The sequence below is a fragment of the Pipistrellus hanaki genome (genome assembly GCF_964339955.1).
Source record: "Pipistrellus hanaki genome assembly, chromosome: 15".
Taxonomy (NCBI): Eukaryota; Metazoa; Chordata; class Mammalia; order Chiroptera; family Vespertilionidae; genus Pipistrellus; species Pipistrellus hanaki.
The window spans coordinates 27,158,530-27,182,144 of record NC_140517.1 but is presented as its reverse complement, the minus strand read 5'-3'; the positions used below and the strand labels follow the sequence as shown (position 1 = coordinate 27,182,144).

General features: G+C 60.8%; 1 protein-coding gene across 1 annotated transcript in view; it reads left to right on the top strand.

Annotated features, from left to right (window-relative positions):
• PIEZO1 (piezo type mechanosensitive ion channel component 1 (Er blood group)) overlaps nt 1–23,615 on the top strand; it is a 65,796-nt gene that overhangs the window by 19,466 nt on the left and 22,715 nt on the right. The window contains exons 2-11 of the mRNA XM_084861373.1: nt 11,364–11,459; nt 16,835–16,957; nt 17,866–17,908; nt 18,007–18,145; nt 21,246–21,414; nt 21,565–21,778; nt 21,883–22,054; nt 22,165–22,278; nt 22,360–22,438; nt 23,056–23,156. Of these exons, the coding sequence (XP_084717499.1) occupies nt 11,364–11,459; nt 16,835–16,957; nt 17,866–17,908; nt 18,007–18,145; nt 21,246–21,414; nt 21,565–21,778; nt 21,883–22,054; nt 22,165–22,278; nt 22,360–22,438; nt 23,056–23,156 (1,250 nt within the window). The remainder of the gene's footprint in view (nt 1–11,363; nt 11,460–16,834; nt 16,958–17,865; nt 17,909–18,006; nt 18,146–21,245; nt 21,415–21,564; nt 21,779–21,882; nt 22,055–22,164; nt 22,279–22,359; nt 22,439–23,055; nt 23,157–23,615) is intronic.

Below are 23,615 nucleotides of genomic sequence, written 5' to 3'. Positions count from 1 at the left end.
GGGTTGTTGTCAAGGGCTGAGGAAGCCCTCTCTGGTGGTCAGTGCTGGGTGGGTTGTCTGGCTGGCTGGCAGGGTCTGGGTGGCTCAGGCCGTGGCCTTGGGAGAGGTGTGCAGCTTGGATGAGAGGCCTGTGTCCTGGTTCAGGGAAGTCCTCCGGGCAGCGCGGCCTCATCATGCCCATCATTTCCTGTGGCGCCGATGGCACCGCCTCTGTAGGAAGCCCCATGCTATGGAATGGGGCCATCTTGGCGGGAACCCCCACACTGTGGGAGGGGGCCTCCTCTGTAGGAACCCTGTCATATCGGTTGACCTGGAATTTGGGAGTAGGGCTGGGTATGGGAGTGGCTCCGGGTCATGGAGCATCTTTGTTTACTCAGAGCCTCGCGCTAATCAGTGTGGTCCAGAGGCCTCTGGACTCGTGGGGTCAGACAGATAGTGTGAGGGGACTGTCCAGACTGCCTCCTCCGTACATTCCAGAAAGCAGGGTGGGGGCTGCACCCTCTTCGGTTTTACAGGGAACTCGCTCTTGAATCCAGCATGCCCCCTCCCCTCATATGTGCTTCTCAAGAGAGCCCCCAACTAGCCCTCCATCAGCACACACATGTCTCTCATCAGATCCTCACAGTCACCTGGGGAGGCAGGGCCGGAAATGCTGATGAGAGAAGGGTTGTGGAGGAGAAGCAGCCACTGGCCTGGGGCCTGCGGCCATCTCTGCCCGAGGCCAGCTCTGTTCGTGGCTGGCTCTGCTCGAGGCTAGCCTTAGGCCTTCCCCGGGCTTGGCCTCTGGCCCAGAGGAGCCATTTTGCCCACCCACCCCACCTAGCCGGGGGCTGGGACCTTATGGACCCCAGGCGGACCTGAATCATAACCGGAGGCCTCACCTGGCCCCACCCCGGACAGCTGTCCTGTCACCACGCCGTTCCTGGGAGGCAGCCTCTGTGACAAGGCCTCCTGGGGACTCTGGCAGATGGTGCAGGAGGCGCCCCCCGCCTGCACAGAGCTAACCTCAGGGTCTGGAGATACAGTTCAGACCCTGAAGATACAGGAGCTCCTTTTCTTAAGGCTGGAGGGGGCCTGCCGGGCCCTGAGGAGTCTTGGTGGCAGACATTTGGGAGGCCAGTGACCTGAGGATCAGGCTCAGGCCCTGAATAGGGCCCGCCCACTTGGAGTGGTGGAGGGCACCAGCTTCTCATCTCCCTCGGGTGGCAGGAGGGCTCCCTGTGCTAGTGACTGGCCTTGGGGACCTCATTATGTAGGCTGACTGTGTCACTGGTCAATGTGACCCTCCTCCCCTCTTCCCCTCCTCCCCTCCTCCGTATAAGCCCCAGCTGTTCCCGTTCCAGTCCACAGCCCAAGCAGGGGCGGGGCACCACACATCAGGGCCCCGTGTCCATAAACTACTCCCTTCCTGGGCACCGGGCCCTCCGCCTGTTTACCTGTGTCCGGGCAGAGATGGCCGGGCAGATAAGAGCCGGTCTCCAGCCCCGGGAGGGAGGCGGGGTCTCTGCTCAGAGATCCCTCCCCGTGGAATGTGGCCCCACCCCTGCCCTGGAATCCATCCGCCTGCGGCCGGGCAGCCAGTGCCCACCCTTCAGGGGAACGGAGCGCACAGCGCATTTCTGCTCCCAGCAATGGGCAGCGGTGGTGGTCATCACGGGGACCGCCACCGGCCGTCAGGAGGGTCCTAGGAGAGGATCTCGGGTCGCACAGGCAGGGAAGGGGGCTCCCGGCGTGCTGGGGAGGGGGTCTGAGCAGCCTTGAGGAGCACAGAGCACCCTCCTTGTTCCCCGGAGTGCCGTCTGCCTGCCATGGGGGAGTGGGAGACGCCTCCACTTGTGGACACTTTGGGGTTGGGAGGCCTGTAAACAACCAGGGAGGCCTGTAAACGGTTAGGGAGGCCTGTAAACAGGGAGGTCTGTAAACAGTTATTCAGGCTTGTAAACAGCGAGGCCGCCTGTGCCCCCGAGGAGCAGCTCCTATCAGCACACGTCACCCCAGCCTGGGCTCCCTCAGGCAGGGCAGCGCTGGTTGAGAACTAGGTAGAGCTCAGGTGTTCAAGTCCCCCTTGCTCCACCTGCTGCAGCTCTGGGAGCCCTCTCCTCACAGCCTCAGCCTGCTCCTCTGTGAAATGGGCACAGTGATATGGGCCCAGGCTCGTGTGGGAGTCTCCAAGGTGATGCCTGCGGAGTTGTTGCTGGTGAGCTGTCAGGACCCCCAAGACTTGGTTTTCCCCCCTCCCCCCTTTTGGGGCCCCTTGGCACCTGTCCTGCGAAGGGTTGGCCTCATGATGTCTACTTGGCCCCTGGGCAGGTGGTCATCCCTCCTATCGCCCATGCTGTCTCTTCGTCCCTGGCACCGCCCCCTGCCTGCAGCTGCCCCGCCCTCACTGACCGCCCGGGCCGCGTGTGGCTGGAAAGGCGTGCTGCAGGTGCTCTCCGTCCCTGCGGGATTGAGCTGAGGACGGTGGTGGGCACCTGTGGCTGCCTCATTCCTCTTTTGGGGTTCCTCTGTGGCCCCCCAGGTCCTGGGCACTCCGCATGGCTTCACAGAGCTGGTGCAGGGAGGGCACCCGGCCACCCTCACCCTGGGTTTTATGCCTGGGTCAGGTGAGCCATAAAACCAAGTGTCCCCGACACCATATGCTCATTAACCCGGACACCGTGCTAGTTAAACCCGAGCCATGGCGCCCAGGCTTCGTGGCCCGGCTCCAAGTAGGTAACACAATGTCCCTTGGGTGCTCAGGGCCCCTCCCCCCCTTTCCTCTGCCCTGTCCCTTCCCCCCCGAAGTCGGCTCCTTCGTCCTTCTCCTCTTTAGACAGACAGACCCCTTTTCTGCCATGAAATTAAAGTCTCTCTGGTGAAACAAAGGGAGTTCTGTGGAGGTCTGAGTTTTTAGAGCTTTGTAAACTGAAGTGCTGAAGGGATGTCTGTGCCACGCTCTGAAGAGGGTGTGCGCTAGACACTTCCCTTGCTCCTCCCGGCTCTCCTGTCCTGCGGAGCTAGGCTGGGCAGGGTGGTGGGATGTCCCCGTGACTGTGCATCCTGCTATGGGAGTGAAGCCCCCAAGGATACCGCTGTGTGGCCAGCGCTGGGGTTACCAAGGGGACAGGGAGAAGGGAGGGCAGGGCCCGCCCCTCACGAATGTGGGCTTGGGCGGGGAAGTGTTGCGAAGTGGGTCACAGAGGGTGATTTGAAGGGCGATGGCTGAAGTGCCAGGTGTTTCAGGGAGACGGGTAGGCTTTGCTCGGGCTGTGGGCAGAGTGGGGAGGGAGGGTCTGTGCTGGCCAGGCCCCCTTAGCTCCCCTTCCCACCCTCCATAGTCTGTGTGCCCAGAGCTCTGAGATGCCAGGCCTCACTGCCCATGCTGGCCCCAACCAGTTCTTCTCCCCAAGGGTAAGGGATGCCTGACTGCCCTGGGGCCCAGGCCAACCTTGCCAGCTTTCCTCTTCCAGAAAGGTGGGGTTGACCTAAGCCCTGGGTCACGGCTTGGTCTAGGTCTGGGTTCAGGTTTTGTACCCTGCCTCGAGGGCATGGCTGGTGTGACCACCTGGTTGCTGTGGCCGCCACTGTGGGAATATAAGGCCCAGTTGCCTGGGCAGCTCCACGGGAGGGCAGCGGACAGTAGGCACTGCCCAATGCCCCCTCTGCCACATCTGTCTACCCTTTCCTCTACCTGCCCCATCTGCCTGCTGGCAGAAGCTAGCAGGGAAGTGCTTATGGGTTTGTCCTTCAAGCCAAATAAGACAGAGGGAGCACTCAGGAGATGCAGCAGGCTGGGGGAGGGGCTGGTACCCGGACCCTGGTCCCTAGCAGCTGCCCTTGCCTGACAGCTGTCACCTGGGGACTCGAGGCCTCCCAGCCTTGGGGCCGTGCTTTGCCTCCGAGGAGCCTCGCCTGGCTGGTGGCCGAAGGCAGGCCTGCAAGGTGGCTGCCTGGTCAGGAAAGCTCGGGTCCAACCCTGCTGCTGCCACGTCCCTCTGCAGACACAGGTGGCTCATGTCCTCCCCAGCCTCGGGCCCCTTCTCTGAAAGGGGAGCCAGGGCTGTGTGACCCAACCCCCTTCTGTGGTATATCTCCTCCAGTCTTCTCCTCTCCCCACCCCCTCCATCCCCTTGGTAATGACTGCACTAACGCATGAGAATGTTCTTGTAAAAATGGAAACCTCACAAGTAGGGCCAAGGGTCCCTCTGCACAGGTGGACACTGACGTCAGCTTGGTGTTGATCTTTCTGGGCCTTTTTATAGGCCCACACACACAAATACGGTCTGTTTTCCTTTCGGTCTCACACGGGAAGCACCGTAGTGTGTGTAGACGGGTGACTGTGGCTTGGGCGTCCAGCAGTGTCTTAGAAACGGGCCCACGTTAGTTCTCCCTGCTACGTACCAGGCACTCCCAGCAACAGCCCGAGGGGCGAGCGCTATGGTCCCTCCCATGTGGCAGCTGAGGGAACTGCTGCACTGAGTCCCATCTCCTGCAGAGCTTGGTGGGCCCGCCGGATCAGACTCTAGCATAGGGGTGTCGAACTCAATCAGAGAAGGGGCCAAAATCTAAAATCCAGCCTAAATCGCGGGCCGAATGGTTTACTGAACAGTCATAAACTGACAATGTCATAAACTGACAGCGGAGTGCAGTGATGACAGCGCGGTGCGGGCCACATTGCAAGGCCTGGCGGGCTGGATTTGGCAGTTCCGCAGATGGGGAAACCGAGGCCCAGAGGAAGGCAGGGATGTTTTCTGGTTCCCGGCCCAAGCTGTGTCCCACTGAGCCACCTCCTCACAGACTTTCCTCCTGACTCCTTAGCCCTTGGCCATCAGCCCTTCTCTCTACTCGACCCAGCAGGCCAGCTCAGGCCCTTGGGCCTCACCTCAGCAGGAGTGCAGTGGGAAAGCAGGAAGTGGCCGTGTGACAGGCAGCAGCCCTGGGACTCCTCCCCCTGCCCTCCTTGACTCCCTGTCCTCCCTGTGCTGAGCCCTGGCTGCCTCTGGGAGGGCCTGGCCCCCCAGCTGAGTGGGAGGGTGGGCAGCTATGCCCTGGTCCAGCTGTGCCCCAGTTTCTTGCATCTGGCCTGCTAGCTGGGTCCCTGCTCACCAGCTGCCCCCTTAGACCTGCCCGTGCTGGACCAACCTCTTTACCTGCATGTGGGCCAGTTTGGCAGCCCCTGCACCCTGGCCTGGGATGACCCTTATCCTGGTGCCTTCTGTACTGGGGCTCCGAGACCCATGCCATTTCCAGGGCAGTGTCAGCCACGCCCTGGGACTCCCTTGGTTTCTTCACCTGCAAAGTGGAGAGAGCAATAGTGCTGCTCAGGTGCACGGGGACAGTGACAGTGATGGCCTCGGTGTGTTTGCACCCCCAGCTGCCCGTCCCGCCTCACCGCCTCTCCACCTTTCCCTGGGACATCGCAGCTCCGGCATCTCTTCCGCAGCACTGGCCGGCCTGTGGGCCAGGCAGCCTTGTGGTCTGTTTCCTGAAGCCGTCTTGCAAGGGTTGCTAAAATGCCCATCTCAGAGCATCTCTGCTAAGACACTGAGCAGCCATTGTGAGGTGCCTGCCCAGCGCCACCGTGGCCCTCCATGCTGCGTGGTTACCCCACTTATAGGTAGGAAACCGAGGTTCGGAGCAGGCAGCCCTCTCACGGGGAAGATCCAGGTGGATTCCAGGGCTGGCGGTCTCTTCTCCCCTGAGGCACAGGCCAGACTCTGGGGGACTGTCCCTGGAGCTGCATTTGACCTGGGGGTCTCGGGTGTCAGACATCCCCTTGTCAGGCCCCTTTCTCCCTTCTGGCCATGGCCATGGTGTCCAGCCCTCCCAAAGAAATGTCCTGGCTGAGAGGTCCCGGATATCTGAGACTTTCACTAGCCCACCCACCTTCCCATCCCGACCTGGCATCAGCTGAGACTAGGGGACCATCAGTCCCCTCTCCAGACCTCCGTTTCCTCACCTACAGGAGAGGATCAGCTGTGCTGGGAGAGGGCTTGGGAGGGGTTAAGCGTGTGCTGGTGCGGGTAAGGGAGTCCTTTCCTGCCAGCATGGCTTTCTCTCTCCTCCCATTTCTATCCTATTGTTCCTGGCTCAGGAAAAGGCATATTTTCCCCATGAGGTCACCATCCTGGCCACTGGCAGCTCCTGAAAGGGAGGTGGGAGCTGTCTGGGCAGGGCAGGCCCTGTCCCCCTTATCTGACGTCGCTGGTCCCCAGGTCCTCCCCAGCCAAGCTCTTCTTTCTCTGTTAGAGTCTGGGGCTGACCAAAACCTCTTCCAGCCTTCCCTTAGTCTTAGCCTGGCTTCAAGGTCGAGAGCAATGCCACCTCCCCCAGGCAGCCTCCTCAGCATGCAGTCACCTGGAGGCCATGTTCATGGCTCTTAGAAGAGCAATCTCAGTGGACAGACACGGTGCGGTCTGCAGGCCCTCGATGTGGAGCAGGATTCGGGACCTGTAACTGGCTGCACCACCCAAGAGAGGCCCTTCCTCTGAGACCTGTTTCCTCATGTGAACAATAGGGCAGTTGGAGAGTTGGCCCAGGTTCTGCGGTTGAGGCCAGTTTGTCTCTGCTCCCATGCTGGCCTGAGGTCACTCTTGCTTTGCTGGCTGGCCTCTCTCCCTGCCCCAGTCCCTTCTGACTGGGGGAGGGTGGCAGGATGGGAACCTAAGTCAGCCCCTACTCTTAGCCGCTGCCCCACCCCCCAGCCTAGTCTGCTGGGGCTGGAGCCAGCCACCCGGCTTCTTCAGCTCTTGTCCGGTAAACCAGTGTCTGGGGCTGTCTGGGCGCCACCCGCCTGCCCTGTGCCGGCTTCCTGGCTAGGCTTATGGCAGAAGATGGAGTCAGGAAGACTAGCCAGGGCCGACCCACCTCACAGCCTGCTTCTGGGGGAGCTGGGCTTGGGCGGGCTGCGCTCCGAGACATCCCAGGGCCTCCAGGAGGGCCGGAGCCCGGTTTTCTCATCTGTGTGGGCGGAGACACGCACCTCAGGCACGCATTGCCTTTCTGTCTGTCTGACTGCCCCGGGGGCTTTGGCAGTGTCTTCCGAGGGGCAGTCAGCTGTGTGGTGAGGGAGTGATGAATGGAAGAATGAATGACTCTGTGGGGGCCATTGTTACCCACTCCAGGGCAGGCCCAATGCTAGGCCTGCGTGGATCCCTCCCGGGGTGGGGGCAGCAGCCCACACACCCTACATGGGGCTGACGTGCAGTCTGTTCCAAAGTGCTTCCTACATACTCTGGCCCCGCTCCCTCTGAGTCTTCGTCTCTCATTTCCCAATTTTGGCAAACAGAGCGCCTCAGAGAGTCTCTTCTTCCTGTTCAGCCTGGGAGTGGGGGACAGGATGGGGAGGCCTGGTCACGGCTCCACTGGCAGCAGCAGACTGGGCTCGGGCCAGCCCCTGCCACTCGGGCTCTGGTTTCTGAAATCCTTCACTGATTTTAGGGGCTATTTGTTTATTTTGGTAAAATACACATAACACAAAACTTATGATCTTAACCATTTTCAAATGTACGATTCAGTGGCATTAAGTACGCTCTCAGGCCCTAGGCGTTTTTGCTTAGCGGATAGTGTCGGCCTGCAGATTGAAGGATCCCAGGTTCAATTCCTGTCATGGGTACATGCCCAGGTCGTGGGCTCAATCCCCATGGGGAGCATGCAGGAGGCAGTCGATCAGTGATTTTCTGTCATCATTGATGTTTCTATCTCTCTCTCTCCCCATCTCCCTTCCTCTCTAAAATCAATTATCCTATCTAATAAAGAGGGAATATGCTAATTGACCATCACTCCATCACAAAGGTGGCTGCACCCACAGCTGAGGCCAAGTTCCCATAAGGAGCCTTAACGAGCAATCAGCAGGGACCTGAGGCTACACCCTCCCCTGCACCTGTGGGGCTTGACCTGTTAAAGCAGAACTTTCTGGCAGGGCTTGACAGGGGACTTCAGGCCATGCCCCTCACCCCGGCACCAGGCCAGGGGTCCTGAGACTGCACCCCCTGCCCAGTAGGACTTGATGGGCCCTCAGGCCACACCCCTTGCCCCAGCACCGGGCCAGGGGACCTGAGGCTGCGCTCCCCCCACCTAGCGGGCCTTGACAGGGGATCTCAGGCTGTGTCCCCCACCTGGTGGGGCTTGATGGAGGACCTCAAGGCATGCCCCCTGCCCTGGTCTGGGCTGGGGGACCTCAGGCCATGTCCCCCTGTCCTGGGGCCAGACCAAGGTACCTAAGGCTATGCCCCCTGTGAGGCAGGGCTTGACAAGGGTGGGACTGGCGGGGTCTGGATCTCGCCCAATGGGGGGTCCTGGCTGGGTTTGGGTCTCATGTGATTTTGAGATGCATATGGATGGGTGGGTACTTGACTCTGGTGAGCCTCAAACTCTGACAGGAGGAAGGTTTTCATATACATTTTACTAATTTTCTTTCATCTCTGATAGTTTTATTATAGAGAAAGGAAAATAGTAATATTAAAATTATTTTCTCTAATTAATCCATACTACTATATATATATATATATATATATATATATATATATATATATATATATACACATACATACATACACACACACTAGTGACCTGGTGCACAAAATTCATGCACATTAAAAGAGGATTAAATAATACAGTATATGCTAGAGGCCCAATGCACGAAATTCATGCAAGGGTCTCGGTCCTCACAGCCCCAGCTTTGTCCGGAAGGTTGTGCAGAAGGTCGTTTGGCCATCTGGTCTAATTAGCATGTTACACTTTTATTATTATAGATACACACACACATTTAAGTGTGCTCTCAGCATTGCACCACCGTGCCCACCACCCACCCACAGGACTTTGTCATCAGCCTGAACTGGAACTCTGCACCGGTTAAACACTAACGGATCCCCCCGCCCAGCCGCGGGCTCTCTTACAGAGCCCGGAGTCTGCAGGATAGTGGCGGTGAGGACCTGCCCCTCCTCCTCAGAGCTGTCTCCTGCCCCCGCCATGGGCTTTTGGTGCCATCCTTGGTGCATGTATACTTGCTCCGTGTCTGGCGTGTCTGGCGGATCAGAACATGAGTGCCCGAGGGCAGGGCCTGCAGACGAGGTTCTCAGAGGAAGTCACTCTGACCGATGGGTGGGTAGGTGGATGAAAGGCGAGGTGAACGGCTGGGTGGGTGGATGTCACCTGGCCGGAGAGGCTCTGCCAGGCAGGTGCAGAGGGCGGCAGAGGGGTGGGTGCCCGCTCGGGGACAGGCCTGGGCCGGCACTGCGGTGGGGACAGAGGCAGCGCTCCGGGGCCTGAGAGTGCAGCTCTGGAAACACACAGGGACTCTAGGCGCCTTTTCCATAAGTGCATTTCCCTTCCGACTCCTGGGCCAGATCAGATCGATTTTTTAAAAATGAAAATATAATTATTGAAAAGCTTTAGATTTAGAGTTCAGCTGATCACTGTAGCTAGTGTGCATAATGGAAGGAGGAGGCGTCTTAACTTTGGGGACAGCTCCCCAGGGCCCGGGAGCAGGCTGCAGCCCAGAGAGGACGGCGGGCCACCCGGAGCTCATGACCACGGCGCTGCCCGGGCGGTTCTGAGTGTCCACGTTGCTGGGGTGACAGAAGGGGCTGAGTCAGGGGGTAGGTAGGAGGGAACTAAAGCCCTGCCTCGGCCCCTCACCTCTGTGACTCAGTTTCACCCTCCTGACGACGCTCCGGGCAGGTAGTTTTAACCCCATGGCATAGCTGCCCTCAGGGGCTGAGAGCTTGGGGTTCTGTGTTCTTCAAGGAGGAGTTCCTCCTTGGTCCCTGCCTCTGCAGTGAGCCCACCGAGGAAGTCCAGCTCCGGCCTGTCCCAGCGGCATGGTCCCCAGGAACCAAACCTCACTAGCACAGGCGGGGGAGCCATCCTCCCCAGCTGGTGACCGGCAGCACATGGTGCCCCCTCTGCAGCAGCTCTGCCCTCGGCCTGGCTCAGGTGCCCTTGTCTCTGGAAGACCCTGGGAAGGTCACGGTGACCAGGGCAGCTGGAGGCTGTGGAGCAGGCGAGGCCAGGGTCATACCCCCAGGGGACCCCCATGCTTGGAAGGTATGGGTGGGGCACAAAGGCCTGTTACCCCGGTCCATTCTGTTCCCGGAGAGACGGCCTGGCCCTGTCATCTCCCCCGGTGGGGAGGAGAGTCAGGTCCCTCTGCTCAGGCACAGACGTCGGGGCCATGGGGCTGTGCTGAGAAGGAGGGCACCGATTCGTGGTGGGTCCCGGCACCTGCCACCTTCTGCGCTGTCCTCGGCGCCTAGGTGAGCAGGGCTGGGCAGTCTCGGCCTGTTCACTGTTGGTGCCATTTGAGGAGTAGAGCAGGCAGAGGGGTCTAGCCCTGGAGGCCTCACCAGAGGTGCCCACGTGCTACTGGCCCCCTTGGGCAGTGTGTGGCGCCTCTCGGGCAACCCTGGGAAGACCAGGTGGGCCCACAATCCCTGTGATGAGACCTGCTTCGAGCGTGCAGCATCTCCCCATTATCTCCTGATCACCCTCAATTCCGGGGGGCGGGAGGTGGCCCCCCACCCTGCTGCACTGTGTGAAGGCTGTGTCAGACGGGGGGAGATGCAGGAAAGCGCCCACAGGGCAGAGAGACAGGATGGGTTAACAAGAGGAGAGGCAGGAACGAGCTAATGACACAGAGGCGGGTGAGAGCCGGACCAAGCGCGCCGCGCTGGGCAGTTCACGCCTGTGGCGTGCCACGTGCCTTGGGAGGCACAGCCACAGAGACTAGTCTAGCGGCTGGGGCGAGTCCCCATGGCTCTGCACAGGGGAAGGCTCAGGGAGCTGGACCCCAACAGCCAAGTGTGCTGTATGCGAATTAAAAGTATAAAACTTTTATACTTTTTAAAGGAGAAAAGGCAAACTAGGAGGCCAGTCACCACCTGTGTCTGCCCACAGGAGGATGGGTAGGGCTTTGTGGGGTGTGCCTGAGACACACGGACATGACGAGAACCACACGTCTCTGCAGGAACAATCCCCAACATGTAACGTTGGCGAGCAGACTGTTAGAAGGGCCGGTGACAGCGTGCATGCACTGGGTGATGGAAAGTGTCACGCGTTGGCTGGGGACACAGGGTGGCAGTGGACGTGCACTGAGTAACAGGCGGCGTGCTGCATGTTGTCTGGACACAGTGTGACAGCACATGAGTGACAGGTGGCAGGTGACATCGTGTTGAACAGGGCGGCCGGTACATGCAGGGCAGGGAGCAGCCTCATAGGAATGACGAGCATGGTTGGGGGGTGGCAATGTTCTGGAAGGCAGTGTTCTGGGGGTGACGTTTGGGGGATGGGGTCCAGGAGGCTTTGTTGGGGGGACAGTGTGAGGGCCTGGGGCTGGCCGTCCCCTGCGTGCAGCCGTGCTAACCATGTGTCTCCCCCTGCAGCCTGCCTGCTCCGCTCCAACGCGCTCTCGCTGGTCTACCTGCTGTTCCTGCTGCTACTGCCCTGGTTCCCGGGCCCCTCCCGGCACTGCCTCCGAGGTAAGGGCCTGGCAGTGGCTCCTGCCTGGAGGGGGAGGCTCAGGGCTCCGAGCTCTTTGTCCATGTGCACCCAGCCCAGGCACCCAGAGGGAGGGAGGTGTTGGGTCCTCAGAAACCCTGGGCAGCGAAGAACTTCCGTGGTGTAACAGCTGTGGGTAATGCCTGCGTGGTCCCAGGTCTCATTCTCATCATAGACCCCTGCTAACTTCAGAATCTCTTTTCTGACCGTGTGTCACAGGGGCTTGCTGAAGGTAATGGAGAATCACTGGGTGGAACCCCCTGACCCTGAGGCTCGGTTCAGGGCTGTGGGCTGGCCAGGATTCCTGCCGTTCATTCTCCCATCCCCTACCCGGTCCCAGCACCATGCATGCTTCCCCTCACCCAGCGAGGTTCCAGCCCTAAAGTCCAGCAAGCACATGGCTCTCCCTGCGCCCAGTCAGTCAGGCTCCATCCGTGTTTACCCAGCACGCTAGGGCCTCCGTGCACCTCTGACCGCCTCATAGTTTGGGTATCACGGCCCAGCTAGTGGGTAGCTCTAGGTCCTGGGCTCTGGAGGGGGCACTGTCTCAGTCTTCTGTGCCCACCACACAGACATAAGTGGGAAAACCCGTAGGGTGCTATGCCCCCTGGAGGGGTTGGACAGTGCGGCCCATAGCAGGAACCCATCCAAGAGGGGCTGGGAGCAGACAGGCTATTGTCCTCCGTGTCAGAGGGGAGGGCTGAGTGTGAGCCTCCTCTCTTCATTCTCTAGGCAGCAGTGGCTGCTCAGGTGTCACTCCATCACCCTGACTCCGACCCTCCTGCCCCTCTGCCAGTGTTAGGACCCTGTGATTGCCCTGGGCCCACCCAGGGACCCACGCTCAGCCTGTTTTATGGTCAGCTGCCTGGCAATCTGATTCCCCTTCACTGTGCTAGGATGTTCCAAGAGGAAGCGTTCTGCCTCCCAGAGGGGACAGGTCCCCCCTCCCGGCCTGTCACACTGGCTCTAACCGCCCCGTCAGGCTGCCTCCTTGCTCAGCTGCTTGCAGAGGGCTCTGGTCGGTCTTAGAACACAGGGTCAGTTCAGGTGCGGAAAGGGGAGCGGCACCAGCACAGCCACAGGCTGGGAGATGCTGGGGACAAAGCCAGACCCCTCCCAGGCTGACTCAGCAGTCCGCCCTAGACTCCCAGTTCAGGCCAGCTGGCCCCCCTCCACTCCCCTCCCCTCCTTTTCCCTCCCCTCCCCTCTCCTTCCATTCTCTCCCCTTTCTTTCCCTCCCCTCCCCTTCCCTCCTCTTCCCTTCCCTTCCCAGGGGAGGGTCTGCCACCCATGCCATTCTCTTTTCTCTGTGGGGCCAGTTCTGTTAGCTCCCAGGCCCTCAGTTAAAAGCTGCTTGTCTGTAAATATTTCAGTAAATATTTCATGCCTTTATGTGACAGGAAACACTCTCCTCGGATCTGCAGCGGAGGGAGCACAGGTTCCCGCCAGGGCCGAGCCGGAGCAGTCGGATTGGGGAGGGTTAGGACACAGAGGCCTTAGAGGCCTTTCAGGGACAGGGAAACTGGGCATTTCTGGGCGGGAAGGAGGGAGGTGGGAGGCCTGCCCATGCCTGCGCCCCGGCCCTGGGTCCATGAGTTGTATGGCCGGGCCTTGGCGCCGGCACCTGGATGAGGCCCGATGCTGCCCTGCCCCATAGGCGCTGATCCCTGGCCCCATCCCCACATGGGCCTGGCCTGACCCAGGGGAGCCAGGGTGGAGCTCCATGCAGGAAAGGGAGGATCCCAGAGGTGTCGCCCGTTTCCTCAGGAAGTTCCAATTCCTTCATTGGTCACTAGGGGCCGCCAGGGAGGGGCAGGGTTGGTGGGCACGGGCCATGAGCCATAGAGGTCCCTGCAGGGCGGAGGTGCAGGGAGACCAAGGGTCAGCTCCCCGTGACCAGATTAGCATTTGGGGACTCACGGAGCCTGTTCCTGCCTTAGGACAAACCCCTCATGCTGCCTGCCCTGGGGCCCGGGCGTTGCCCTGACTCAGGAGCTGTGTGAAGGGCCGAGGGCCTGGCAGGCAGGGCCCTTTCCTGTGCACGTCACAGAGCAGCGCACCTGAGGATCCCTCACGTCTGTCGGATGATGGGCTGAGGGGCCCCGTGTGTAATTCCCACCATCCTGCCGGGTTCTCAGCGCAGATGATGGCCCCCCAGCCTCATTGTTCAGACTTTGGTTTGCACCCTGCCCTGTCCCCGTTCTGCCTCGCCCCCCCCCCCCCCCCCCTTGATGAGATGGGACCTTGGACAACTGGAAGATGCCCCTTCCCTTGGCTTCTCAAAGCATTTCCTGGAACACCCCTGTGCCACCCCGAGGGACCCCCCCCATACCCCACCCACCTTGCTTGGCCCTTGCCCAGAGTGTGTGTGTGTCGGGGGCGGGGGGTGAGGGGGAGGCTCATCATAGCCCAGAGCTTGGCCCTGGGCTGGCACCACATCTGCAAGGACCGGGCTGCCCAGAGGGCAGTTCAGAGGGAACGCGAGGGTGGAAGGCCGGGTCCATGAACTGCGGCTGGGTGGGGCAGTGGGAGTCAGGGCCCTGCTGGGGGCCCTCCGGAGCCTTTGCGGACTGAGCAGCCACCATTGGCCGATCGTGCGGGGCTCCCTGTCCAGGTCAGACGGATGCTCTTTACAAACCCCTCTCTGGGAGGAGCCCTCCCACCGGTCCGAGCCACAGTCCCAGCCCCTCTTCCTGTTTCTCTGGGGTTTCCTGCCTGAGCGCAAAGCCTCTTCAGGATGGGCATTTTTTGTGCCCAACCACCCCCTTGCCAGGCACAAAGGTGGGGGCACCTGTCTTCTCCTTCCATGGTGCTCCAGCCTGTGCGAGCCTTGTGTGACTCCAGGTCCCCAGGGGGAGGCAGGCAGCACCTCCCAGCAGCTGTGGCAGATGAGCCTCCTCCCCACTCCCCAGCCCCCTCCTCCTCCGCCCGCTAATGGCAGCCGTTCCTCTGATACTCAGGGCCGAACCTCGGCATCTACAGGGATCGGTTTTCAACATCTGTAATGGGATGGGCCCCGCTGCACCCCTCTTCCCTCTGAGCAGATGCAGGAATCCCTGGCCTGCCTGACCCCCTGCTTACCCAGAGCCTGAGCTGCCCTGTGGGTTGGCTCATCCCTGCTGCCCACCATCCACATGCAAACTCCCAGGCCCAGGGGACTGGCCGCTCCCAGCTCAGTTGGGCTTGGGCAGGCGGAAGAGCCAGCCCGGCTTTGATAGGCAGTGTGTTGAGTGCTAGGCAGGGGCCAGGCAGGTCCAGACCCTGCAGCCAACTGAGAAGTGACCGGGAAGGGGAGGGCAGGACAGTGGGAAGTGCTGATCTGCTGTGCCTGCCAGGCGGATGTCCAGGGTGCTGGCCAGGAAGATGGTCAGGCACGAGCCAGGTGGGCCTCAGGCCTGTACTGCCCTCCCTGACCTTCAGGCCTTGGCGTGCCGAGGAGCCCGTCAGTCTTGGTAGCACCGCAAGGTCAGCCTCAGTCTTCATGGCTTGGGAGCAGGGTGAGTCCATGGAATGGGACGGGGTGGCCCTGAGCACCCATTGGGACTGCCCAGATATGCAGGAGAAGAGCCATGCAGGTGAGCCAGGCAGAGGGAGGCTGAGGAGTGGCAGGGGGAGCTCTGCCCCTCACCTCTGCCCTGGGCTCCTCTGGGTTCCTGGTGCGGAGGAACCCTGCACACCGCCCCACCGGCCGCTCCGTCCTCCTTCAGGGAGGCCCGTGGCCTTTCCCTCCTCTTGGCCTGGGGCTCTGAGCAGAGGGGCCCAGCCAGGGCCCAGGGCCAGACTCTCCCATTCATTTTCCATTTTTCCTTCCTGCCAGTGGGCGGTTTCTTCCACCAGCTCCACCCTGCTCTCCTTGCTCACCCTGCCTGCTGCAGGTCAGAGGCGGTAATCCAAATGTCAGGTCCCGATGTCAGGGCTGGGAGGGACCTCGAAATGAGTGAGGCAAAGAAGCTGTTGAGATCTTGCCCGGTGCCTCTCTGAGCCCAGCTTTCTTGGTAAAAGCAGGCAAGACAGCGGGTGAATGATGACGGACTCGTCCTTGACCATGGGTGCCCACATGACAGCCCTGGGGGAGGACCGATGGGCCAGTTCTGAGTCTGTTCAGCAAATAGAGGTTGTGCTGAAAGGTAGTGAACAAAAGCGGCACAGGCCCTCGGCTCCCAGCCTCCGGGCAGGAGGAGAAGAGCTGGTTTAACGGTGACTCCGATGCCCCCGTGCAGCCGGAAGAGGGGCCGCAGCTCTACAAACTGTCATTAGCAAACCAGCCTGCCAGCAGGGGTGAGGACCTGGGCTTCTGCCACAAGGCCAGGGGCTGCCCACCACTGGTGTCCTGAACCCAGGTTCAGAGCTCAGAGTGCCACAGTGAGAACCGAGCGGAGGTCTGTGGAGCTGACCTCTGCACAGAATGGGTTGCCCAGCCCGCTTTCTGCAGCCAAGGCCTCCCGCCTGGGGCCTGAGCTCTGGCTGTGTCTGCCCACCTGCAGGTGTGAGGAGGGGAGAGGGGTGAGGCTGCTCCTACCTGTGCTCCTGGGCCCAGCTCTGCCTTGGCTTCCCCCCCCCCCCCCCCGCCCACAAGGTCCATCCGGGTGCCTGCCTGTCTGATTTATGTCTCGCCGAGATGGCCCAAGTAAAGTGCCGCAGTGGTGGCTGACCGTGGGGCTGGGCTGGAGTCCGGCTCTTGGGGCAGTCTGGTCTGCTCAGGTCCTTCCCACAAGGCGGGGGCCCGGGATGATGAAGTAAGGCCTGTGAGGCGCCCGGCCCCACCTGGCCCAGCAGGCACTGGCACCCCGGCAGCCTTCATTCCACACACCATTGGAAGCGTTAGCTCCATGACAGCGCCAGGAGAGTGAGGCTGCCCCCACTTCCCTTGAAGCACCAGGTCCTAGCCCCGTCCCCCTCCACCCATCAATGCTGGTGCATGTGTGTGTCCACACGGGTGTGTGTGTGTGTGTGAAGTAGCGCTCTGCGGCCAAGGCCAAGCAGTGACACACGCGTTTGCTGGACACGTGAACAAACCTGAAGGTGTCTGCCTAAGTGTGGGGGCCTCTCCTTTCTGTGCTGGCTTCTGCCCCCAGCTGTCCCACAGCCCCAGCAGCAGGCGGCTGCTGAGCTGTGATCCTGTTCCCTGCTTTGTGACTGGGCAGGTCACTTCACCTCATTTGTGTTTCTAAATTGGGGTGTGTGATAGTGCCCAACCATGGGGCCCTCGTGGGTGGTCAGTCAGATGGTACAGAGCCCTGCATGAGAGCAGCTGCCGATGGCCCCCCGAGACCCCATGGCACGGTCAGGGTGTGTCCAGGGCTGGCTGACGGGGCTTGGCTCCGGGCTGGCCTCACCCCTCTCGCTCTGCCCACAGGTCACACTGGCCGCATCCTCCGAGCCCTGTTGGTCCTCAGCCTCCTCTTCCTGGCAGCCCACTTGGCCTTCCAGATATGCCTACACACTGTGCCTGGCCTGGACCAGTTCCTGGGGTCAAACTGTGAGTAACTGAGAGGGTGGGGAAGGGGGGCCTGGGGCAGCAGGCCTGGGGCAGAGCTAGTGGCTGGGGCGGAGGGGGAGAGAGAGCCATTGAGGCCTGCAGGAACCTCAAGTCTCCTTGGGAGGTTGGCTGCCCTGCCTCCCCCAGGCTTTGCCTGATAAGGGCCATCCGGGGGGCCTGTCTGATTTATGTCCAGCTGAGATAGCTCAAGCAAAGTGCCCCAGGAATGGCCAACCGTGGGGCTGGGCTGGAGTCCGGCTCTTGGGACAGCCCTGGTCTGCTCAGGTCCTTCCCCTCTGTCAGCATCTTCTTCCCCTGTTGGGGCTTAGAGACTCACTGCCTGTGCCCCTTCACCCACGGGCGGTATCACCAGCTGGCCCCCTGCCCTCCAACTCCATTGGCGTCAGCACCCAGTATTCAGGTGAGGGAGCCCTGGGCTCCCCATCCTCCGCCTGGCTGGGGTCTCCCACCTCCAGGTCCCACGTGGCAGCAGGGCGTCACACCAACTTGCACTCTGTGATGACTGTGCCCCTCCTGTGCTTTAGAAACCAGAGAATGTCAGGTGCCTGGCGGGGATGCTGGTCCTGGTGGTTCTGACACCAGGCCTCCCCATCTCAGCCCCCAAGGAGCAGCTGGCTCTGCTGACGGTCTGAGAGCCTGGCCCAGCCCCCCAGCCACTGCGCCCTGCCAGGCAGAACGGAAGGGCCTTTGCTCCACCTGGCTCTCCTGGCTGGGCCTCAGTTTCCCTATCCGTAAAGACAGTGTTTTGAGCATCCCTGACACCAGCCACAGGTGCCCTGGAGACCAGGCATTCCGTGCCTCTGGGGCTGCAAGGGCCTCCTGGTGACAGGAGGGGGGTGTTCAGAGCCCACCCGCCTGACCCGGTTCCCCTGTGCCTTTCTCCGCAGGCAGCCACTGGGAGAACCTCTCCCGACTTGTCGGGGTCACGAGGTAAGACCCCCCCCTCTGCCTCCATCGGGGGTTTCCAGGCCCTCCCTGCTGGCGCCTGCCCTCCTGGGCTGACCAGTGGACTCTCCTGCCCTCCACAGGCTGGACCCGGAGGACATCCCCAATGCCGTGCGGCTGGTGGCCCCCGACCTGGGCATCCTGCTGGTCTCTGCCGTGTGCCTGGGCGTCTGTAGGCGCTTCACCCGGGAAGCCCGGCGGAGCCAGCCCTCCCAGGAGCCGGTGAGCCGTGGCGGGCGGAATGCTCAGGTGGCGGGTAGGGGCCTTCTAGAGCTGGGATCCGGACAGTTGAGGATTACTTATCTTTTTATTTATTTTCTAACGAATGTGGAATTTTCTTTGTGAGAGCCAATACGTGCTAATTATGAAAAGAAGGGATACCAGAGGGGAGAGAAGATGCGTGCCTCGTGGGAGGGGGCACTAGCAATGTGGCGTGGTCCTGGCGGGGCCCCTCTTGGAGGACCCCTGCGGGGCACCCAGACAGTGCCCGCGCCCTCAGAGACCATCCTGGAGGAGATTTTTGGTCCACAGGAGGGAGGCAGCAGTGCTGGAGGAAGGTCTGCGCCAACCATCAGGGAGACCTAGGGACTGACAGACAGATGGACTGATGGACACAGGGATGGATGCTTGAGAAGCCACAGCCATAGCAGCATCAGTGGGCTCTGGGCAAGGTGGGGGCTGCATAGGCTCAGGCCAGCAGGCCCTAAACCAGACGCTGTCCTTGGAGGGCTTTGCCCTAGGTTAGGGGGTCTTGCCTTGGGCAGGGTATGATGCTGGGGTCCCTACCTGGACCCTCCATCCAGTAGGGCCTGGTCTGAGGGCTGGGTGGGGTCTGTGACTGTGCAGGGGTCCCGGCATAGGGACCTCCTGGGGCCACAGGCTTCTCCCACCCCCTCCCACCATCCCTTTGTTCAGTAGCCAAGGCTCATGGGCATGAGGGCCTCAACCTACAGAAGAGCCCATAGAGGGAGCCCAGCAGGTTTGGGTGAGTCAGCCTGCAGCTCACCCAGCCTATTGTGCCACCCGCTGCTGCCCCATCCATGGGAAAGGCCGGCCCCAACGTGTTAGAGGGACCTGGAGACTGAGTGGCTTTTCCAGGCCTTTGTGGGGGGTTGTGCCAGGGCTGGGACTTCCTTTCTTTCTGCTCTTGGGGCCCCCTCCCAACTGAGTTGGCCCTCACCTTCCCCACAGGAGCACGTGGGCACCAGTGCGTGCATGGGCCAGGGCTGCCTCTGGTTTCCTCATTAGTGGATCCAGGGCTTCCTGGAACAACTTTTCTAGGAAGGGGCTGGACTATTCCAGAAACCTGTGGATGGGCAGGAGGGGTCAGCTCCATTCTGCCCATCGGGGCTGGGCTCTGGTCTGATGGGCAACCAGGAAATGTCACCTTCATCCAAGTGTCCTCATCGGCATAGGGCTGTGCCATCCTGCCAACCCAGGAGCTTTGGGTGTAGGCAGACCAAAGCGAAGCCAGTTTTAAAGCCCAGAGCTAGGACGTATCCTGATTGTCCTACCCGTGTGCATGCATGCTCTGAGGGGGTGAGATGGGCTTGGTGGGAGGTGAGGAGACGAGTGGATTTTCTGCCCTGCTCCCCGGGATGGCCTGTGGGAGCTGAGTCGGGGCAGGAGCCAGGCCTGGCCAGGCTGGACAGCACACGCAGCCCAAACACCCGTCTTTCTCCCAGCTGCTGCCTCTGTTTTTCCACTCCCAGATATGCTCATTTTTCATGGACCTTCTCAGAGCTTTCCCAGGGCCTGGGCCAGGCTGTGGGCGGGTGAGGTCAGGCCTGGCTGTCACACCTTCCAGCAGCCATCTTTCCCTCCCGGCTATCTGGGGCCCCCAGCTTCTGCATTCTGGGGTCTAGAGTAAGGTGACCAGACGTCCCGCTTTTGGCGGGACAGTTCCGATTTTTTTTTTTTTTTTTTTTAACAATTTGTCCCGCGGCGTTTTAAAAAAGTCCAAAAGATTTAAAAGAATCTTTCCAAAAATCGGGACTTTTTTTTTTTTTTTTTAATATTTTATTGATTTTTTACAGAGAGGAAGAGAGATAGATAGAGAGCTAGAAACATCGATGAGAGAAACATCGACCAGCTGCTTCCTGCACACCCCCCACCGGGAATGTGCCCGCAACCAAGGTACATGCCCTTGACCGGAATCGAACCCGGGACCTTCCAGTCCACAGACCGACGCTCTACCACTGAGCCAAACCGGTTTCGGCCCCACCCACATTTGATGGACAGGGAAACACTCAGGTTGGGTGACTTGCCCAAGGCTGCACGTATGAGACCCTGGAGCTGGGATGTGACCAGGTCGCCTGGTGCTAGAGCCTGTGCCCTCAGCCCAGATGCCTAGCGCTGCCTCAGTGGCTGGGAAGAGCACAGGCAGGGCGTGCAGTTTACAGATGAGGACCTGGGGCAGGGCCTGGGCATCTGATGCAGAGCCCATTCTCTTCCTGCCGCGTGCTGGCTCTCCCTGATGTCCAGGAAACAGCTCCGGTTCAGGAAGCCTCGAGCTAGGGCCACGGGAAGCAGGCCCTGTTGGATCTCTGTCCCCACCATGGGCAGGGGAGGCCTGTGCCGTCCTGGGCAGTTGGCTTCCGGAAGAGCTGTTGGGGGCACCAGGAGACCCTTGCCCCTGGCCACACCCCTGGGGTCCATCCTTCGTCCTCTGGAGGCCCCCTGGGCAGTGGAGAGGGGGCGGGATGCAAACAGCTACGTAGTTTGGGGTCTCCTCTGAGCCTCTGCTCCTTTACCTATCAGGAAAGTGCTGGTTCAGTCTCTGGAACCAAGTGCAGCCGTGGCGGGTTCTCTGTAACTGAACAGTGAAGTGCATGTGTGTGCATGTACTGCTTTCCTCTTTCCGAAAACCCTGTTTCCTGTGGCCGAGCTCGAGGCTTCCTGGAACAGCTGTTTCCTGGACATCAGGGAGAGCCAGGACGAGGCAGGAAGAGCATGGGCTCCGTGCAGGCCTCTCAGGAGCCAAACGGAGCAGGGCCAGGGGCTTTGGGATTCATGCAGCATCTGTGGCTACTTAGATGGGAGACAAAGAAGAGGCCCTTGAGGGGTTCTAGAATAGTCCACGGTCAGCCCGCACGGTCAGTGGTTGTGTGTGCCAGGGCTTGGCAGGAGTGTGTTTTGGGGTTGGGCTGGCTGCCTCCAGGAAGCCTGCAGGGCTGTGAACTCGGGTGAGGCAGCGGGAAGGGGATGAGTGGACCTTGGGCAAGAAGGGCAGCACAAGTCCACACTCAGGGTGGCAGTCCCTTGGTGCTGGTGGCTTGAGTGCCAGGCCCCTGACCTCCCTCCCTCTCTGTGACCTTTGCAGGATGACGATGACCGGGAAGTGGACACCAGCTCTCCGGTGGGGCTGCGGGGAGCTCCTGTGCTGGCCCGCAAGCGGAAGTCGAGGCTGGCTGCCCGGTTCCGGATCACAGCTCACTGGTTGCTAGTGGCTGCTGGGCGGACTCTGGCCATAGTGCTGCTCGCGCTGGCAGGTACCCAAAGGGCAGGGAGGGGGGATCCCAGCACCGAACGTCACACCAGGAGGGGTTTTCACACCTGCCGAGCTCCCTGCTGACCAGTGAGACGGAGGTCACCCAGCCCTGGCCAGGCATGACCCTGCCTGCCTCTGTCCGGTTCTGCAGGCATTGCCCACCCCTCAGCCTTCTCCAGCGTCTACTTCCTGTTCTTCTTGGGCATCTGCACCTGGTGGGCCTGCCACTTTCCCATCAGCACCCTGGGCTTCAGCACACTCTGCGTCATGGTGGGCTGCTTTGGCGCCGGCCACCTCATCTGCCTCTACTGCTACCAGATGCCCTTCGCCCAGGACGTGCTCCCACCTGCTGGCATCTGGGCCAGGTGAGGGCTCATCTGAACAGGTTCTGCTCTGTCCCCTCATCCCTGCCCCGCCCAGCTGGCCCCTCCTCCCGGCCAGATGTGAGAGCCGTGCCTTTTCTCCGCAGGGTTTTCGGTCTTAAGGACTTTGTGGCCCACGCGAACTGCTCCAGTTCCAACGCACTGGTCCTCAACACCAGCCACGACTGGCCCGTGTACGTGAGCCCCGGGATCCTGCTGCTCCTGTACTACACTGTGATCTCCCTCCTGAAGGTCCGCACACACCACCGCCCAGGCCAGGTGGGTGCCCAGGGCCAGCGGTCCTCTGCCTCACACCTCGACACCCACCCCCCGTCAGGCCATGGCTCTCCAGCAGGGTGGGGCACTGAGCTCTGCTCTGGTCTCCGCAGAAAAAGGTGGCTGCTGGGGCTGTTGAGGAGCGGGAAGTGGAGCTGACAGAGATGGACCACTGGCCCCAGGGCGAGGCCAGGTCTGCAGCCACCAAGGAGGAGGGTGCTACCCAGGTAAGGAGGCTGGGCTGAGTGACGGGGGTGAGCCCTCCTGCCCATGGGCTTGGCTCACTAGGTCTTGACTTGCCTTTTCAGCACACGATGCCTGATGCTGAGGCTGACAACTGCATTGTGCACGACCTGAGTAGCCACAGCCGGGTCCCGCAGCGCCCCTGTGAGTAGACATGGTGGCAGCCTAGGGATATCGCCCTCTGTGTGCACACTGCTGCCCCCTGGTGGCCACTGTGTTGTCTCGCAAGTTGGCCTCTCCAGCTGTGTTTGTCTGGAGCCATGCTGCTGCCCTGGGGTGGGGGGCGGTGGAGGGGGAGGCGGTGAGGGGGACCTTCCTCCCAGTTCCTGGAGAACTGGACTGCTCTGCCCTGAACTGGCCCAGAGGCCCAGGGTGGCTGTCTGTTATCTGGGCAGATGGGTAGAACTGGGCAATTTTCTGGGTGTTCTTTTTGCCCTAAGCCTTGAGTTCCATTTTGTGACTTGCCCCTGCACAAAGCAGGAGCTGAATCACTGGCCTCAAAGCTGGTGCCTGAGGACTTGCATGCCCACCAAGCTGGAAGGGGTTCGGGGCCATCTTGTCCCTTTCTCTTCGGAGCCTTGGAAACAGCAGCCCGGAGAGGGCCCCGACACCCAGTCACATGACAGTGTCAGATAGGAGCCTCCTCCCACTGGGCTGCTACTCCGCACCCCCGCCACATTGCAGAGCAAAGTCAAGTGTGGGTGAGGGGTCTGGCCTGTTGGTATCAGAGCTTCCCGGGTAACCCTTCCACCACCCTATAGTGTACCCCAGGCTGGCTGAGCCAAGAGAGACATCTCCACTGCATGGCCTGGGCCACCTCATCATGGACCAGAGCTACGTGTGTGCCCTCATCGCCATGATGGTAAGGAGCCTGGTGGGCCCTTCCTGGGGGTTCTTCACACGTATGAGAGGTGGGTGGTGGCCCATGCTTCACAGCCTGATGCTTCCTCACCAGAAACGAAGGCAGTTGTGTCCTGCTGGCCAAGAGTCATCCTGGCTAGCTCACAGCTGCTTATGTGAGCATGTGTGTATGAGCATGTGTCTGTATGAACATGTGTGAGCATGTGTGTATGTGAATACATGTGTATATTAATTGTGAGCATGAATGTATTTGTGCACGTGTGTGTGTGTGTGTGTGTGTGTGTGTGTGAGATCGTGTGTGGTGTGGGGATGGCGTGTGTCCTGTGCCACCATGATCCAGGCAGATAGGCATGTTTGCCTTTCTATCTGAGCACCTCATGGGCCCTGCCCCCTCGGTGTGCGGGGGGAGCAGGTGGGGACCGGCCAGGTGGACTGTGCAGGCCTGCCCACCAGCCCCTGC